The 20,819-nt window shown below is 37.6% G+C and overlaps 1 protein-coding gene across 8 annotated transcripts in view; it reads left to right on the forward strand.

The window, feature by feature from the left end:
* Positions 1-20,819, forward strand: part of thada (THADA armadillo repeat containing) — a 466,325-nt gene that overhangs the window by 391,966 nt on the left and 53,540 nt on the right. For 7 of the 8 annotated variants that reach the window (XR_011355652.1, XM_069931122.1, XM_069931123.1 and 4 more), the window contains 3 exons: positions 5,510-5,582; positions 5,680-5,836; positions 8,554-8,685. Coding sequence is in view for 7 of the 8 variants with exons in the window: in XM_069931122.1 (XP_069787223.1) it covers positions 5,510-5,582; positions 5,680-5,836; positions 8,554-8,685 (362 nt within the window). In the remaining variant the exon portion in view is untranslated. Of the gene's footprint in view, positions 1-5,509; positions 5,583-5,679; positions 5,837-8,553; positions 8,686-9,160; positions 11,399-20,819 lie in introns of those variants that run through there. The other variant, XM_069931126.1, reaches the window with a different exon arrangement.

A 20,819-nucleotide genomic window follows, 5' to 3' on the forward strand; every position in this document is an offset into this window, starting at 1 on the left:
TGGCCCACTTTTCATATTCATCTGGTTAATATTGTAATCCAAGACAAGCTTCTTCACTGTCTACTATACCACCAATTTTGGAGACCTCTGCAGACATACTAATCATGCAAACTGCATCATCATCCAAGTCATTAATATTGATGACAAGCACAATCCCTGTGGCATATCATTGTTCACAGATCTCCATTCTGAGTCACAACCCTCCACTGTTGCTTGCTTAATGTCTCTTATCATCAAGCCAATTCTGTTTCCAGTTGGCCAGCTCACTCTGGGTCCCATGTGATCTGACCTTCCAAACCAGCCTACCATGTGCGTGTTTGTGCGGGATCTCGATTTTTGTGCTCTATTTTTATTGTCCTTGCTTCTGCTTACTTGTGTAAAGTGTTGCCATCTTGGATCATTCTTTTTCAATGTAATACCCCCAGCTGTTAACCAGCCAGTAAGTACAATCAAAGACTGGAGTCTGCCCCTTGTGTCTGCTGTCATGATGAACCATTTGACATTAGGAACTTGGTGCATTGCCACATGTGTGCAAAGGTTTCCAGGGAGAGAGGTTTCTTGTTCTTGCACTTTTGCCAAGTCTGTCGAGCACACACATGGAAACTACAGGAACCAAGGCATATTAAAGCAATGTGTTTAAAATTATTCTTTTACCTTCGCACATCACTATACATTATTTATTGGTGCAGATTTTTCTTGTGAAGAAAATTAATTTTTTGATTCATTTTCATCATTTAATTATCCTTAATACAAAAAGTATCTTATTTTAATACCAAAGGTCAAGAGATGTCCAGAAATGCTACCACCAAGCTTCACACATCTTTGTATTTCTAATATGTAAAAAACAAACTTTACTATTCATGGAAATAATCTACAGTATTTTGGAAGAAGGTCTGATTAATCTGTAATCCAAAAGTTGTTGAAAAAAGCTAAAAGATTCCAATCTGAAGCAGAGGTGTTGACTAACTTTTATTTCTAATGTCATCAGGCACCTTTACTGTACCCCATGAAATGACAGAGTCAAGGTAGAACAATGTTTTTTTCTTAATCCATCACAGATTCTTGACTTCAATTCCATGTATAGTTGTTTCCATCAAGGTTGGAGAGGAATCGGAGGAAGTTGATGGATGGTTGAGGTAAAGAAGTGGGGGTATGGATCTGGTAGGAATATTCTGGAGTCATCATGGAGACAATAGGGAAAACAGCTTCCTGTGTTATAAGAAACTATGAAATGGTCATGCTTGAGAATAATATTTCATTCCCTGGCATGAAATGAGCTTTAGATAATATTACAACTGATAGGATGGTAAAGAAAGTGTATGGCATGCATTGGTCGGAGCAGGAATATAAAATCAGGAATTCATATTCAGCTAAATAAAACTTTGGTTCTGCCATATTTGGAGGATTAAATGCAGCTCTGACTGCCACATGATAGGAAGGATATGGAGTCTTCAGAGATGGTGCACGAGAAATTGCCTGGATCAGAGTATTAGCTGTAAGGAGAAATTAGGCAGACCTGGATTATTTTCTCTGAAGCATTGGAAGCTGAGGGGAGACTTGCTAGAAGTTTATAAATTATGAGAGGTATAGATAGAGTGGATTGAGTCTGTTTCCCAGGTTGGAAATATCAAAAACTGGGTGACATTTGTTCAATGAGAGGGCGAAAATCTGAAGATGATCTGTGATACAAAGTTTTTACTGAGAGAATGATAGGTGCCGAGGGTGGGGGGAATTAGTGGAGACGGATACTTACACATTCAAGAGGCATTTAGACAGGACCATAAGTATGAAGGCAATGGAGGGGACATTTAATTTGGCGTCATAATTGTGGGAAAAAGGCCCCTGCTTCCTGTGTTGTTCTTGGTTCTAAGTTACTTTTCTTCCTCCTATTGCTTCATATTCACATTTCTTTAACATTATACAAATTGTTTGTGTGTTGTGGGGTGGGGGTGGGAGGGAGAATACTTTGGAATAAAGCAGAGTATATGTGCATGGGAAGGATTTTTTGCCCAAATTGGAGCATGGCTGAGATAGGATCTGTTTAGTGCACATTCTCCTGTGATTTGCTAACAGAGGGTTAATGAATTGATGTGGGAGTTAATATGCCCTAACATGGTCTAGTATTACTCCATCATAGAAGGAAGCGCCAAACAAAGTTTGGAGGTGGTGGAGATGTGAGCTAAAGAGGTCCACAGATATCTACTGGCCCTTTCTCTCCAACACAAAGATTGTTAGCATTATTAACCTTTGATGTAGTTATTGAGTTCTTGATCAATTTTATGTGAATTGTGCTGTGGGGGGCTGCTGGAGGAACTCAGTGGGTCAGCCTGACCTGCTGAGTTCCTGTTACTTTGGATGTGCAGTACAATCTGATGGTTCAGAAACCAAATTCAAGATGGGACATCTTAATTGAGAAGCTTAAAAGGATAATTAATTTTATTTTTCTGTTGGAAAAAATATATATAGATAGGCACTCAAACCGTTTGCATGGTTTCAGGTTACTTTTTAGAGATGTTTTAGTTGGAGCTCATAATACAGCTGAAGTAATCAGATTTACCCTCCGCACTTGAGCTTTGGGAAGTGTGGCTGACTTTTGTCCTGATAGTCTGTATTGAATTTCTTTTTGGAACCCTCTGCTGATGTGGTAGTCTCTTCTATAGTTGCTGCAGATTAGAACAATGTGCTGAGGGTGTAAAATGTGCTGGGCTCTGTTTTGTTCGAGTCACTTCTCTGCCAGCTGAGTGTTTAGATTCTCTGCACCATTTTGATGTCCATCGAAACAATCAACGCTCAGAAGTAGCAACGGTCAGTGGCACTCTCCATGTTTTTTGTCTTGATACCTGCTAACTTTCTATCGTACTTAAAGTTGTCCTCGTAACAGAGGTGAGCACATCCAACAGGTTGTAACTCAAGGGCTGTTCACTGTGTAGAATGTCCTTGGGAATTTAACCATCATCCAGCCAATGAACATGGCTAAAAGATTCAAAAGTTGTTTGCTTAATAATGAATATATGGGCATGTTCCTGGACTCAGTCGTGACAGTGTCCTGACCGGAAGCCTAAATGTTATCTGGATCTCTCTTCATTATATCTTTCTATCATACGGTTTCTTCAGGTTTAACATTATTATTCATCTTCTTTGGCTTGGCTTCGCGGACGAAGATTTATGGAGGGGGTAAAAAGTCCACGTCAGCTGCAGGCTCGTTTGTGGCTGACAAGTCCGATGCGGGACAGGCAGACACGATTGCAGCGGTTGCAAGGGAAAATTGGTTGGTTGGGGTTGGGTGTTGGGTTTTTCCTCCTTTGCCTTTTGTCAGTGAGGTGGGCTCTGCGGTCTTCTTCAAAGGAGGTTGCTGCCCGCCAAACTGTGAGGCGCCAAGATGCACGGTTTGAGGCGTTATCAGCCCACTGGCGGTGGTCAATGTGGCAGGCACCAAGAGATTTCTTTAGGCAGTCCTTGTACCTTTTCTTTGGTGCACCTCTGTCACGGTGGCCAGTGGAGAGCTCGCCATATAACACGATCTTGGGAAGGCGATGGTCCTCCATTCTGGAGACGTGACCCATCCAGCGCAGCTGGATCTTCATAAGCGTGGACTCGATGCTGTCGACCTCTGCCATCTCGAGTACTTCGACGTTAGGGGTGTAAGCGCTCCAATGGATGTTGAGGATGGAGCGGAGACAACGCTGGTAGAAGCGTTCTGGGAGCCGTAGGTGGTGCCGGTAGAGGACCCATGATTCGGAGCCGAACAGGAGTGTGACTGACTGCATTAAAATGCCTGGGAATCTTTCAGTTTGAGTTATAGCTCTAGTGAAAAGATTATCTCTCTGTCACTCTCTCTTCCTCCTCCTCCTCCTCTTCGCATTATGTCTTCCTCCTCCTCACCTCTGTCTTCTTTCTTCACGCCACCCAATCCCCTGTGGCCTCCATGACTTATTTTTTCCATCCATCTGAGAGAACAGGCGTGACTTGTTTTTTGTCTCATCCAAAACGAAACACCTTTGACCGTGTACCATTCTCTCCAGGCTCTTTTGGAATTTCATTGTCGATGTTAAGTTTGTATCTGCATTGCGATTTGAACCTGAAACTGGCTAACCTTACTGAAATATCAGCTGTACTTTTCTGGAATGAGCCTGCATGCTAATGTAAAAACAGGGCTCTTCCACACAATCATTAAAGTTTCATTTTCTGTATCATTGACGATGAGATAATTATGCAATCACTTTAATGATTCTTTTACACTGCAAAGCTTGTAATTTTATGAGCCTCTCATGTATTGTTGAATAAATTTTAAATTTAGACATAGAGCATGGTAACAGGCCCATCTGGACCATGAGCCCATGCCCCCAAAATACACCAATTAACCTACAACCCCCATACGTTTTTGAAGGGTGAGAGGAATCCAAAACATCCCGAGGAAACCCATATAGTCACAAGGAATACTAACAAACACCTTAAAGGACAGCACCCATGGGAAATTGTCCATTTAGGTTGGCTGTTTAATTGATAGAGTTTTTATTCTAGGAGCTGCTGTTTTAACATTCAGAGGTTAGATGTGTTGTCGCTTCCTTGTTTCTAAGTGTACACTTTGATGTCCTGTAGCAGAGATTAGCTTGCTTGAAATTTGTTTTTCTGATCTGGGTATTTATTGCCCTTTGCTAAGTGCCCTTGAACTGAAGTGGTTGGCTGAACCATTTCAAAATATATTTAAAAGTCAGCCACAAGAAATGGGTCTGAAGTCACGTAAAGATTAGACGAGGTAAAAATGCAGCTTTCATCTGCGAAGGGCATTGGTGAAACACAACCTTCAGTAAAGCTAGCTGGTTTCAGGTTCAAATCACAATGCAGTGTTTTTAATACCTATCTGATAGTTTTGTTTGCAGTCATCATTATTGTTTTTTCCCAAATTCCAATTTATTAAATTCCACAGATGCTATGATGGGATTTGAACTCAGATCTCTAACCACTGTCCCACCACTGCACCCAATTTCAGTTTCATCTATCTGCTCCTTCAGGTGAATTTAAAGCAGCACTAAATAGCTGGCTTCACACCAAAAGACAAAAGGAATGACTTGCAACAGCAGGAACTAAACTTTCTAAACTTTACATTTTCTGATGAATTATTGCTAGTCATTAAATTAAGCTGAACAAGGAATGTCCAAAATTTAAAGGACAGTGGCATGTACATCAGGTAGAACGAGGGAGACGTACATGTGCACATACGTGCACACACACACGGTTTAAAATATTAAATAGGAGGATGTCTATGTGTGTAGAAAAGGTTGTCGACAGAATGTTATGGATATGCATGTGTGTCCTCCCAAGAGTGAGGAAATATGAATAATTTCAAAAAATCCTCAATGAAGAACAAATATTTTTGAGAATGCTTCATTGTATGCTTTGGAAACTGGCAGTACATAATAGTTTTACTAAAAATACATTGTAATTTTACCTTTGTTTTGAATCTTAGCTGCATGATATTAACTGTGTCTTTTTCTTTTGTAATTTTTAGTGTTGAGTTGCAAAGTGCAGCACTTTATCTAGCTTCAAAATTAGTGATCCAATTTGTGCAGAAGAAACAGGAGGTAATGGAGCTAGCTACGCACTTATGGTAAATTGACACTGTATGTCTTCTGAGAGCTATTCCTACAACTTTCTCATGTATGGCTCTGTTCTCAACAGAAATCTTTGGATTCCATACGTGAAGAACTCAGACAGTGGGTTCATTTAGTTGCGCAGAGTTGTGTAGTGGAGCAGCAGACAGAAATCCGATTGACAGCTGCAAAGGTCCTCATTGATGCTGTCCCATCTTTCCTTGCCAATAAACAACTTTATTTAGGTGGGTAAATACTTTTGGACTAAGTAGAAAAAGTAGGCAGGAAATATATTTGCAGTTGCTCTGTGAATAGATGCTTGCATCCATCTACATTGCCATGCGACTTGTTTATATTCTTTCCCCAGGAGGTATTTGTCAATATATTATACAGTAATTTGTGCATGCTTTTTTACATTGCATGCATTTATAATGTTGTCCATTGAGGCAGCTCTGAAATTAACATGACTCGTTACCTAATTCAGGGTAACACTGTTTCAGATTTAATCATCCAGAAAGCCATTGAACATCCATTAAAATCTTGTTTTACCCATAACATAACGGTCATTGAATTCCCCAGATTGACTGGACTGAACTAGTCTAAAATGAGTTAGGTCATAAAATATCAAATTATTTCATAGATTTTAAATTATGTCAGTTGCTTGATCTGATTCAGATTCACCTACGTGCACTTGGAATATAAAGATTCTATTGAAGTTCACATACTAAACATAAAACTTTGTAAACGATACAATATTTTGATGCAATTCCCTGCTATGCAGCAAAAATAAATTACAATAGTCACACAGGAGAATAGATGCTCCAATCAGGAGTGGCAAACAATTTGCTGGAGGAACTCAGCAGGTCAGGACAGGACCTTGATCAGGAATGAGATTGCTAAAGGGAGAGCTGGTATCATGTGGACAGCGTGGGCAGAATTGGATAGGGTGCAGTGGAGATTGGTGATCGAGGGAAGGGTGATAAACAGATGCAGTTGTATGGGAGCTGCCAGCCAAAGGGAAAGAGAGGAAAGATGGATTTAAAAAAAAGGGGTCAGGTGTAAGATGACTCATTCTTGGTCAGAACATGGTCTAATAATAAAATGTGGTTGGAAAATAAAATACAGATTGATAACCAAAATTACTAATTGGTTGTCGCACAAATATAAAATGTCACAGGTAATCACCCATCCCTTTGCATTGTGGCTGTTCGGAATATGGAAATTCATGCATATAAAATTCAGAAATCTCTACCCAAAAATTTACTATTTTCGGGAAAAAAGTAAATAAATCAACACAACTATTTCTTGATGCATGTGTGGATCCTGCTGCTTTGCATCACTGAAAATCATGCAATGGACTATCTTCTAGGAATGCAACCTCTTGTATTGTCATCCTGTATAATAAAGGTTCACAGTGAGACCTTAAAAGTGTAAAATGTTTGCCATGTCGGGAGTCATTTCTCAATGAAGGCAGGCATTGATAATGAAATTCACCATCACATTTGGTGACCCAGCACAGCCTTTCATCATCTATGTTTGAAAATCAAGACTTCCAACTCAACATGGAGCTCGGGTCAAGCAGGCAGCAGTGATCATGCCCTCCTATACACTTCTGAAACTCTGGTTACTTATAATAGGCATCTTAAAGCACTGGTGCAATACTACTAACATTACCTCTGCAAAATAATTCTATTCCCCTGGCAAGAAAAGAGAACCTATGTCAGTCACTGAATGCACCCAATCAACACTGGATGTGACCAAGGCAGTCCAATTTTATATATTTGGCTTCATGCATACATTTGCTGCATTAATTGCATGTAAAGGTTAACACCCTAGCACCTAGGTTCAATACTCAATGTATTCCAATCATTTGAATACTGGACCTCCGAAACAGGTGTGCAACTCCACGTTCAGTCACACCAAGGCCAAGAGATAACCAGGTGTTCAGGGGAACAATTTAAGAATGTTTTCAAATCCTCCTTGAAAAAAATGTAACCTCCACTTTGACTCATGACTACGCCTGGCCTATGGAGAAGGAACTTTTGAAATGGCACTGAGAATCTCAAGTCCATATATTGATAATACATGAAAGTCCAGTGTAAATGCTGGAGGGTGTGGACCTCCTACCCTGCCTGTGGCAGAGGCTACATCTCCTTTAGTTTCATCAGCCGTTAACAACCCACAGATTTGGAAAAGAATAAGTTCATCCTCAAACCTGAGAAACAGCACAAGAGAGTTGGTGTACAGTGTGTATACACTTTCATGGTGCCCTCAAAGGATGCAAACCATCCTTTCCTAGTGTAGTGATGATGGAAATGCAGGAGCCAGATATTGCATGTGCAGCAATTATTAAACTCCTTCCATTGCAGTTAGTAATGCCTTGTGGATGTTTGAGGCCATATTTATAAAATTAGATTAGAGTCAAAGCCTAACTGAATATATTCAGGAGAGCACGGCCTACTTTGTCAACTAATTAGTTTTTTTTAAAAAAACACAAGTAACCTGGGAGCAACTCCAGATTCCCAAATCGGACCCAAAGTCTTAGCTGGCCAGTTTCCCATAACTGACCTTTTCATTCCTTTCAATTGCTGCTCAATTCCATATCACTTCTTCCCATCTCCACTTCCCCATGTTCTCCTTATCCTCGTCACCTCCCAATTGCTTTTGGCTCATATCCCTGAGAGCTTTCCTGAACTCCAGATCAAAGAAAGTTAGGCCCAAGTAAGATTATTTTGAGGTGCAATAGTTAGACATTGATGTGATTTGGTTATCTTTTACAACTAAGCAGCATACTGACAAATTAAGGAACAGCAGAGATATTGGAGGACCTGAATGTGTAGGACCTTGGATAGAAAGTGTGACTTAGGTGTAGAAAGCTTATTGTTTTAACTGGAGTACACAAAATTTGTCTGTAAAGTATTCTCTGCAATTGGGACAATATTATTTTGGTTTGGCGTTGCAGATCTACTGGACACGTTAACACTGTGGAGATCCTTTTTCACTCTTTTGCAAGATGAAGAGCAAGTGGTGAGGGACAAGACCACAGATGTTATACAGAAGATTCCATCTTTTCTAACAGCTTGTAAGGATAATGGTATGTTTGTTTTCTCAAAGAGATCTTTATTATTCAGAAGCGCTTTAAATTAATATTTATCTATGTTTCAAGATTTAGCAATGATATGCAAGGCATATCTCACAAATCATTTGTTGTCTTTTCTCTAGCTCTTCCTCTCCTTTCTGCATCTTAATGGTTTTATCTCCTAATTTTTCCTTTTCTTCGATGGGACCTGATATGATATTCTTTTTTCTTCCTTGCAGTGATTATCTTCCTTTATAGTCACCTGTAGAGTCTGGAATTCCTTTATTTATGACTCGCTCTTCTTAAATGATCGATGACAAAGTTGACTAGTTTTTCAATAGTTTATTATACATATGAGGGTTATTACTTATCAACATTGATAGACGATTAACGTGATGTTTAATACATTACTTAAAACATGGGATTGATGCGTGCATTTGATGCGGTCAATAGAGTTTCCGGACTAACTCTAGACTCTACACCTTCTCAGACAAAGAACAATTCAAAACTGGCTCTCTTATCTTGAAACCACACAGAAAGACCTTGGTCTCACAGAGGCTACATTCAAAGGAATGCAAAACAAGCTGAGGACTGCACCATTACTGGCAGCCTTGGCTATACCGATGATATTAACTCCTACACTCTTCGTACATGCTGCATAATCTGTTCATTATTTTCTATTCATTATCTATTTTCCAGAAGTGTTCTGTAGTTACTTAATCTGAAAACTGAATTTTATGAAAGGATCGATTGCACAATATTTTTGTGTTCTGGAAGATCTCTGTGCTCTTGATCTTGTGAAGTATTCTTCTCAATGCCAGTTCCATTGAGAATGTTGAATGTATCTCTAGTCATGGGGAGAATTTCTGGGTTGTTGGAATGGGTAACTACTGGTTTTGTCTAGATTACAAACATCTTATTTACAGTCACTCCTACATATGAACAAGCCCCAAAAACAGCACAACTAGTTTCCTCTCTACACATTTTGTAATTGTTCTTTATTATCAGTCTTGTGTGTGTTTGATGCCATTCACACTTAAGTAAAATTCAACCGTTACAATACCGTGGAGGTATGGTTACTATATCACGTGCTTTTTGTGTATCTTCTGACTTAAGGACATATCGACTTTTGGACATCTGTGGAAACAAAACCCATCTGTACGACTTATACTCAGAATTTTAGAAATATATCTGACTCATGAAATGAAATATGCTTTGGTTTGAATGATAACAGTCTTGTATTCCAGGAAGGAATATCACAATTATTTGATTACATTAAGTTGCATTAGAGAAGTTGACGTAAACTGATATACTTCAGTACTAGCCTCTCTCTCACATCACATTTTTAAAAAATACATTTGAACTTGAATGTTACTGAATACTGGCCTGTCAAAGCATACAAATGAGTGTGATTCCTGTTTGCTTATATTAGTTGAAACTAAAACACAATGCTGGAGAAACTCAGCTGGTCAAACAGTGTACTTTATATAGCAAAGATAGATACATAACCACATTTTGAGCTCACACCAGCTGAGTTTCTCCAACATTGTGTTTTTACTTCAATTACGGAGTGTGCAGACTCTTGTGTTTTACTTAAAGCAAATTTCAGTTCAAGTCTGCATGCAAATGGAAATAGGAGGATTTATCAATTGTTGTTGTGTTGTTATGGCAATTATTTATGGTGTATGGCCTTTAAACCAAACACTGCATGGAGTTATTCTTTCTCATTCTGAATTTAGTTTATTAGATGTACCTTTGATAGAAATCTTTTTAAATTGGTTTCTGTCATCCATTGCCAACTGACCTGTTTGATGATTTCCATCAGTACAACATTTCCATTCATGGAACAGAGGTGGTGTGCATACTTTAACTGTATTCTCATTCATATCAATACAGCAATTTAATGACATTTTGCTTGTGTAATAATTCTCAATCATATTCTTCCTGTCAGCAAAGTGAAATATGAAAGGAATACTTAAATCAGTGATTCTCGACCCTTCTTTTTCCACTCACATGCCACTTTAAGTATTCCCTATGCCATAGGTACTCTGTGATTAGTACGGCATTGCTTAAGGTGGTATGTGGTTGGAAAGAAAAAGTTTGAAAACCACTGTTTTTATCAAACCTAATAGACTCGTTATGTGCATGGTTTCATAACTCCAAAGGAAATGGGCCAATAACAATTTTTCTCAAGCAAAATATTTCAGTAACAATTGGGTCTAGAGCAGTAATTCTCAACCTTTCCTTCCCACTCACATACCACCTTAAGGAATCACTTACCAATGACAGAACACCTATGGCATAGGGATTACTTAAAGTGGTATGTGAGTGGAAAGAAAAAGGTTGAGACCTTTGAGACCACGCTAGATTTTAAAGACTCCACATTGTAGATTATTGCTGGAGAAATGTCTTACAAGATTTACAAAATGTATCTTTTTAGTTATGAATAAAATGAAATATGTATCATATTTAATTAAGCATGTTATTCATTACAGAAGTGTCATTAAGGGTATGCTATGGTCTTCAAGTTAATGTAAATGCTGTCTTCCAGTATACATAATGCTTTCCACAAATGAAAAATGTTTACTCTGAATAGGATTGAACTCTGGCTGTGAATATTTATTAAAAGCTGCTGGGCATCCACATAGTGATAATATTTCAAATTGATTTTAAGGATTTAAAAATAGCATTTCATTTTGACCTCATTGTCGTCTATAATTTATTATTATGCTTCCTTTCTTCCACAAGGATATAACCAATGATGTAGAAAGGAAAATAGATAACACTGAATTAAATTGATATTAAAGGTAAACCCCCATCATTGTCAACTGCTTCCTTATTTATTATACATTCCCTGGGTTAAAATGGCCAGGTTACGAACAACTCGTATTTACGAACGGGCTGTTCCACAATTCACGCGTGCGTATAATTTTTCTCCATTTTCTGCATGTTCATAAATGTACATAATGTTACCTCATGAAACACTAAATAAGAACCATAAGTGCCTGTTCCACCTTACGTACAAATTCGGCTTATGGACAGACCCAGGTAACAGAACCTGTTTCTTATCATTATTTTCCTGTATTCTTTTAAAAATATTTGTATTGAATTTAATAAAGAACCTATACACATGAATAATCTAGTCCAGTGGTTCTCAACCTTTTTCTTTCCACTCACCTACCACTTTAAGCATTCCCTATGCCATCGGTGCTCTGTGATTAGTCAGGGATTGCTTAAGGTGGTAGGTAAGTGGGAAGGGAAGGTTGAGAACCACTGCTCTAGACCCAATTGTTATTGAAATATTTTACTTGAAAAAAATTGTCATTGGCCCATTTCCTTTGGAGTTATGAAACCGTGCACATAAAGAGTCAATTGGGTATGATTAAAACAATGGTTTTCAATTTTTTTCTTTTCACCCACATACGACCTTATGCAATGCCTTACTAATCACAGAGCACCAATGGCATAGGGATTACTTAAAGTGGTAGGTGAGTGGAAAGAAAAAGGTTGACAACCACTGATCTAGTAAATGACATAAACCATTTATTTTCCTTTATAATCGCTTGCAGTAATTAGCCTTTCATTGTTGTTTATGACTCATTCATCCATGTTCACCTGGGGATTGCCTGGGTATATGCAAGGAAGAAATTCAGCACGTTAAGCCTGTCCCAGTTCCCAGAGAACAATGCCATTGGTCCCATTCTCCTCTTTATTTTTCCTGTGATCCTGCACCTTATTCTTCCTTATTTACACTTTGGTTCCCTCCTTTTGGCTGCACTAAGGGAAAACATATTAGCAATTGAACCTTTTCCCTTCCTCTAGCTCCCTAGCCCCTTCTTTTCCTTTATCCTATCAGAGACCTTTCTCTTCCTTCTGTCCCTTCCCCTTTGCCTCCCCTTTATCTGCTTCCACCTATCACCTACCCCCTCTGTCTTAGCACTCCCATTATCATCCCTCACCCCTCATCTGGTTCCCTCAAAGAGATTTTGCAGCTTTTTGTAGTAGAATGGAGTGTTGCACACCTGTGAGACTTTGGATGGTAAGTATGTTCAAGGTTGGGCTTGATGGTATTTTGAAAGCGAATCTGAGGAATTGAGAATCCAACAACAAAGCAGATTTGATGGACTAGATTAGTCTTGATCTTACTGAGTCATGTACCCATTCATCTTGTTTCTTTTTCTTAAAAAAAATAGCCATCTTGAAAGCAGTCCTGAATGGAAATTTTGACAAAAGATTTTGCTGGGTGCCAATTTCACTTCAGTGTGGTGTCTGCATGTGAATATTTACAACACAAGTTGCAACAGTGAAAAGTGGTAATATGGGCAAGAATAAAAGCAGACCAAATAGTAGTGTTTAATTGGGGAAGAGCTCATTACAAAGGGACGAGCCAGAAACTAGGGAGAGTAAATTGGGAAAAGATGTTCTCAGGAGAAAAAGACAAAAATAATGTGGAGGATGTTTTGGGACCGCCTACATTGGGTTCTGGATTGATTTGTCCCACTAAGACAAGGAAAAGGTGGTAGGAAAAGGGAATTCTCATTAACAGAACAGGTAGGCAGCACACGTATTGTTTGTCTGTATGTGTGTTTTGTCAGGTTTTATGTCTGCATGGTTTGCACTGAGGACCGGAGAACACTCGTCGGGTTGTACTTGCACTATCAGATGACAAGAAATTTGAAATGATTTGACTTAAGAGGAAGAAGGGAGCATACATTAGATTTAGGAATCAAAAATAAATAAGAGTGCATGAGAATTATATGGTAACCAGGAGGGAACAAGAATGGACTTAGGAGAGCGAGAAGGAGGCATGAGAAGGCCTTGGCAGGTAGGATTCAGGAAATCCATAAGGCATTCTATCCATTCTGAAGAATAGAAGGTTGGCGAGAGTGAAGGTAGGCCTATTTAAGGATAAGGAGACAATATGTGCCTGAAAGCGGAGGAGGTACGGGAGGTCCAAAATGAATACTTTGGTTCAGTGTTCACCAGAGTGAAGGACCTTGGACAAAGTGAGGTCAAAAAAGAACCATATGTGCTGGACCATGTTGAGGTTAAGAAAGAAAAGTGCTGGAGGGAGTCACGTGATGGAGTAGTGGCCGGATGGTGAACTCCAGCCCTCTCCAGAAAAGTCGGAAAAAACAAAGGAAAACACAAAGGCACAGAAATAAAAGTTAAAGAAAAGTGAGTATAAAGGTAGAAAGAAGATGGCGACAAAAAAAGAAAAATCGAAATCAACGGTAAGAAGAGAGGAAGAGAAGACAACGGAGGAGGAAGGAGAAGGCCTTACCTGTTCGAAGAGGCCCGCGGTGGAGAGAGAAACCCGCTCCCTCAGGTCGGTAGAAAGTGGACTACAAAAATGGCTCGTTGAGCCGAGTAAAAGTGCGCAACCGCGCATGAAAAAAAACACACCGACGGGAGGGGTGACCAGCTGGGGAGTCGATCTCCACAGCCGGCAATGACAGCTGCAGAACACCTGCAGCAAGAAGAGAACACAGAAGACAATGAAAACAAGAAAGAAGAGAAGAAAAGGGCAACAAAGAAACAACAGATGGCCAACCCAGAGGAAGAAGAAGAGGAAGAGGAAGAGTACAGTGAAATAGAAGAAGAAGGGAAAGGCAAGATAAAGGATATACTTTCTCTTATTAAAGAATACATGGAGTCATTTAAAGAATGGCAAACACAGGAATTTAATGATTTAAGAAGAAGAATAAACAACACAGAAGAGAAAATGAATAAAATAGATATGACCTTAACAGAAATGGGAAAAAAAATGGACAAGATGGAAGAGCGGGAAGCAGCAGTAGAAATGGAGGTAGAGGACTTAAAAAAGAAATTAGAGGAATCTAATAAAAAAGTTATAGAGACACAAGAACTGTTAGCTCAGAAAATAGATATAATGGAAAATTATAACAGAAGAAATAACATAAAGATAGTGGGCTTTAAGGAAGATGAAGAAGGCAAGAATATGAGAGAGTTTATAAAAGATTGGATCCCTAGGATCCTAGGATGTCCAGAACTACAGCAAGAAATGGAAATAGAAAGGGCACATAGAGCATTGGCCTTTAAACCACAACCACAACAAAAACCAAGATCTATTTTAGTAAAATTCCTAAGATATACTACAAGAGAAAAGGTACTGGAGAAGACAATGGAAAAAGTAAGAGAGGGCAACAAGCCACTGGAGTATAAAGGGCAAAAAATCTTCATTTATCCAGATATAAGTTTTGAACTCCTAAAGAAGAGAAAGGAGTTCAATACAGCAAAGGCGATTTTATGGAAGAAAGAGTATAAATTTATACTAAAGCATCCAGCGGTATTGAAAATATTTATTCCAGGAAAACAAAACAGACTATTCTCGGATCCAGAAGAAGCACGAAAATTTGCAGAACAATTACAAAATAGACTGAGGGATGAAGACGTGTAATGAGAGTAAAAATGACCACGATTTATATGTATGTGGGTAAAGAGGTATAAGTGTGTGTATGTATAATGTGCATACGTGAATGTATCCGTATTTAGAGAAAATATAGATAGTATAGACAAGAATTAATAAGGGAAGGAAAGGGAATAGAGGGAATAAGGAGGGAACTAAAAGAGTGACCTTTGTTACATATGAAAAGTGAAATCTTTTCTGGGGGGGGCTGGGTGGGGAGGAGTTGCGGTCACTGCAAAATCAGCTGACGCTTGCGAGTGAATTCGCAAACCCAAATGGAGAGGGGAGATGTGGTTGTCCGACAAGGGATAAAGGACAACTCAGGAGGGGAAGGGGAGATTGGGGCTAAAGAAGTTTTAAATAGGAGAATAAAGAAAATGTTTGATGTTTTAGGAATGTTGTCTTATAAAGGGTTTAAAATAAGAAAACAGAAATGGAAAAGGAGGAAAGGTAATGATGGAAAAACGGAAAGGGAAGATAAACAAAGTATAAAATGGCTACGTTGAGCTATATGACTTTAAATATTAATGGAATACATAACCAAATTAAAAGGAAGAAACTGCTAAATTTACTGAAAAAAGAAAAAAATTGATATAGCATTTGTGCAAGAAACACACTTAACTGAATTGGAACACAAGAAATTAAAGAGAGATTGGGTAGGACATGTAACAGCAGCATCGTATAATTCAAAAGCAAGAGGAGTGGCTATATTAATTAGTAAAAATGTGCCATTTAAAATAGAAGAGGAAATAATAGATCCAGCAGGGAGATATGTAATGATAAAATGTCAGATATATTCGGAGTTTTGGAATCTACTCAATGTATATTCACCTAACGAAGAATATCAAAAGTTTATGCAAGATATCTTTTTGAAGGTAGCAAATACACAAGGGAACATATTAATAGGAGGAGATTTCAACCTGAATTTGGATTCAAATATGGATAAAACTGGGAAAAAAATTAACAGAAAGAACAAAGTAACCAAATTTATAATTAAATCAATGGAAGAAATGCAACTTTTGGATATATGGAGGAAACAACACCCAAAAGAAAAGGAATATTCATATTACTCGGCTAGACATAAAACATACTCAAGAATAGACCTATTTTTGTTATCAGCTAGTATGCAAGATAGAGTAAGAAAAACAGAATATAAAGCTAGAATACTATCGGACCATTCACCCTTAATATTGACAGTAAAGCTAGAGGACATCCCTCCAAGAATGTATAGATGGAGATTAAACCCCATGTTACTTAAAAGGCAGGATTTTAGAGAATTTATTGAAAAACAAATAAAAATGTATTTTGAAATAAATACGGAATCAGTGGAAGATAAGTTTATACTATGGGATGCAATGAAAGCATTCATTAGAGGGCAAATAATAAGTTATGTAACCAAGATGAAGAAGGACTATAATCAGGAAACAGAGCAGTTGGAAAGGGAAATAGTAAATATAGAAAAAAAATTAGCAATGAAGGAAGATACAACTAAAAGAAGAGAATTGGCGGATAAAAAAAATAAAATATGAAACACTACAAACATATAAGGTGGAGAAGAATATAATGAAGACAAAACAGAAATATTATGAACTGGGTGAAAAAACGCACAAAATCCTAGCATGGCAGCTTAAGACAGAACAAGCTAAGAAAATGGTATTGGCATCAAGGAAAAAAGACAAACAAATTACATATAATCCAAAAGAAATTAAGGAAAACTTTAGAGAATTCTATGAACAATTATACCGAACTGAAAACGAAAGGAAAGAAGGGAAAATAGATGAATTTCTGACTAAAATTGAACTACCAAAACTACAAATCGAGGAACAAAATAAATTAACAGAACCATTTGGAATAGTAGAAATACAAGAGATAATAAAAAAAATTACCAAATAATAAGACACCAGGAGAGGATGGATTCCCAATAGAATTCTACAAAACATTTAAAGACTTATTAATTCCGCCCCTCCTAGATGTAATCAACCAGATTGGTGAAACACAAAGCTTACCAGATTCATGTAAAACAGCAATAATTACAGTAATACTAAAGCAAGGGAAAGATCCACTCTCACCAGCGTCATATAGACCAATATCTTTACTAAACACAGATTATAAGATAATAGCTAAACTATTAGCAAACAGATTAGCAGAGCATGTACCGAAAATGGTAAATTTAGACCAAACTGGATTTATCAAAAAAAGACGCACAACAGACAATATTTGTAAATTTATTAACTTAATTCATGCAGTAGAAGGAAATAAAGCACCTACAGTAGCAGTTGCTTTAGACGCAGAGAAGGCCTTTGACAGAGTAGAATGGAATTATTTGTTCAAAGTATTGCAAAAATTCAGTTTACCGGAGAAGTATATTAATTGGATTAAAGCATTATATAAGGGACCGTTAGCGAAAGTGACAGTAAATGGACATGTATCAAAGCAATTTAACTTAAGCAGGTCAACGCGGCAGGGATGCCCACTATCACCTTTATTGTTTGCATTAGCTATAGAACCACTAGCAGAATTGATAAGAATAGATAATAATATAAAAAGAATAAAAATAAAAGACAAGGAATATAAAATCAGTCTATTTGCGGATGATGTTATAGTGTACTTAACAGAACCAGAACTATCAATAAAAGAATTATATAAGAAATTGAAGGAATATGGAGAAGTGTCGGGTTACAAGATAAACGTAAATAAAAGTGAAGCAATGCCTATGAATAATGCGGATTTCTCAAAATTTAAGAAGGAATCTCCATTTAGATGGCAAATGCAGGCAATAAGATACCTAGGTGTACAAATAAACAAAAATCTCGGCCAACTATATAAACTCAATTATTATCCACTAATGAAAAAATTACAGGACGATTTAGAGCATTGGAAAGATTTACCACTAACATTAATAGGAAGGATAAACTGTATTAAAATGAACATTTTTCCAAGGATATTATACTTATTTCAGGCATTGCCAATACAACTGACAGAAAAATTCTTCAAGGAGTTGAAGAAAATAATAAGGAAATTTTTATGGAGAGGGGGGAAACCGAGGATAGCACTAGATAAATTAACAGAATGGTATAAACAAGGAGGCTTACAACTGCCAAACTTTAAAAATTATTATAGAGCCGCACAATTAAGATACCTATCAGATTTTTATCAAACAAGGGAAAAGCCAGATTGGACGAGATTAGAATTAGATAAAATAGGGGAAAAGATACCTGAACACATATTATATAAATGGGATGAAAAATTGGTACAACATAGAAGTTCTCCAGTATTACATCATCTCCTCAATATTTGGAAGAAGATTCATGTAGAAAGAAATAAAACAAATTATCAATTACCAAAACTAATATTGACGCAAAACAAGTTACTCCCTTTTACAATAGATAACCTAGGGATTAAAAGAATTGAAAATTGTTTTTCAGGAAGTAGATTCTTATCCTTTGAACAAATGAGAGATAAGTACAATATAACTGGAGATACAGTGCTGGCATATTACCAATTGAGATCCTACTTGAAGGATAAATTAGGAAGCAGTTTGAGTTTGCCAGAGGCAAGTAACCTTGAATATGTGATTACAGATACAATGATAATCAAAAGATTTATAACAAATATGTATATTAAACTGCAAGAAAAGGAGAATGAGGAAACAAATGGTAAAACTAAACAAAAATGGGAACAAGATTTAAATATAAAGATAAAAAAGGAAACGTGGGAGAAATTATGTTCTGGAACGATGAGAAATACAATAAATACGAGGCTACGTATGATACAATATAACTGGATACACAGACTATACATTACACCTCAAAAGTTAAATAAATGGGACCCAACAGTATCTGATAGATGTTTTCGATGTAAAAAAGAAATGGGAACAACAATTTATGCAATCTGGACATGTGAGAAAGTAGAAAAATTTTGGGAAGATCTCAATCAGATATTAAATAAAATAACAGAAAACAATATACCAAAGAATCCAGAGATCTTTCTCCTAAGTAACATAAAAAACAAAGAATTTGGAATTGATTTGGAGGATGCACAAAAAAGATTTGTTAAGATAGCTCTAGCCGTAGCAAAAAAATGTTTTATGTCAACCTGGAAACTGGAAGATAATTTGAAAATACAACAATGGTATATAGAAATGAATAAATGTATTCCATTAGAAAAAATAACATATAGTTTAAGAAATAATATTGAAATATTCGAACAAATATGGGAGCCTTACATTAAATACAATAGCGAAAACCTACCAGGGACAATCATTACCTAAGTTGATGGAAGGAGAAGGAAAGAAAAGAATGGACTCAGTAGAATTTCTGGTGTATTTTTGTTGAGTGACAACATTGTCTGACTGGTTTAATGTATCCTAGATTGTATACCTTAAATGGATGGGAGGGGGGGGTGGGGGGGGTGGGTTGGGAGGAGGGAGGGGGGGGGAGAAAATGTCACTGTATATGTGTGAAAAGGAAAAAGTGTGTATCATGACTAATGTGATTTATGGTGTGAAAAATAAAAAAATTTTAAAAAAAAGAAAGAAAAGTGCTGTATCTTCTTAAAAACTTTAGTACTGATAAGTCCTTGGGACAGAATGAGATATACCCCAGATTACTAAAGGAAGAGATATAAGAAATTGCTGAGGTGTTGGCAATGAACTTTGTGTCCTCCTGACAACAGGGGAGGTACCAAAAAATCATAAAATGGCAAAGGAGGTCCCCTTGTTTAAAAAAAAAGTAATAAGGAGAATCCTGGTAATTATAGAGCAGTGAGTCTTATGTCCATGGTGGACAAACTATTGGAGAGGATTCTTAGGGACAGGATTTACAAGCATTTCAAGAAGTATAGTTTTATGAGGGATAGCCAGCATGGCTTTGTGAGGGGTAGGTTGGGCTTCACAAGCCTAATTGAGTTTTATGAGCAAATAACAAAAATAATTGATGAAGGGAGGGCATTGGATATGGTGTATATGGATTTGTTAGGCATTTGACAAGGTTCTCATTGTAGACTCATTCAGAAAGTCATAAGGCATGGGATCCATGGAACCTTGGCTGTGTAGATTCAAAATTGGCTTGCCTGTAGAAAGCAGAGTGTAGTAATGGATGGAACATATTCTGCCTTGAGATCAGTAAATTGTTCTGAGACCCTTGCTCTTTGTGATTTTTATAAATAACCTGGAAGAAAAAGGAGAGGAACATATAGAAGAACAGAGGGTCCTTGGGATCCAAATCCATAGATTTCTCAAGGTGGTCACGCAGGCTGATAGGATTTTTTTTAAATTTAGACACATAGCACGGTTACAGGCCATTTTGGCCCACGAGCCCATTCCACCCAATTTGACCTACACCCCCGGTACATTTTGAAAGATAGGAGGAAACCAGAGCATCTGGAGAAAACCCATGCAGACATGGGGAGAACATGCAAATTCCCTACAGACAAAGCTGGATTCAAACTCTGTTCCTAGCACTGTTACTGCATTGCCAACCATGCCATCCAACAATAGTGCAGGAGACTTATGCTATGCTGGTCTTCATTAGTCAGGGGATTGAGTTCAAGAGTCAAGAGGTAATGGTGCAGCTTTATAAAACTCTGGTTAGACCATGCGGAATATTGTGTTCAGTTGTGCTTGCCTCATTACAGGAAGAAAGTGGAACCTATGGAAAAGGTGCAGAGGAGATTTACCAGGACGTTGCCTGGATTTGAGAATATGTCTTATAATGCAAGG

Source organism: Narcine bancroftii, chromosome 4, assembly GCF_036971445.1.
Source record: "Narcine bancroftii isolate sNarBan1 chromosome 4, sNarBan1.hap1, whole genome shotgun sequence".
In the NCBI taxonomy this organism is placed as follows: Eukaryota; Metazoa; Chordata; class Chondrichthyes; order Torpediniformes; family Narcinidae; genus Narcine; species Narcine bancroftii.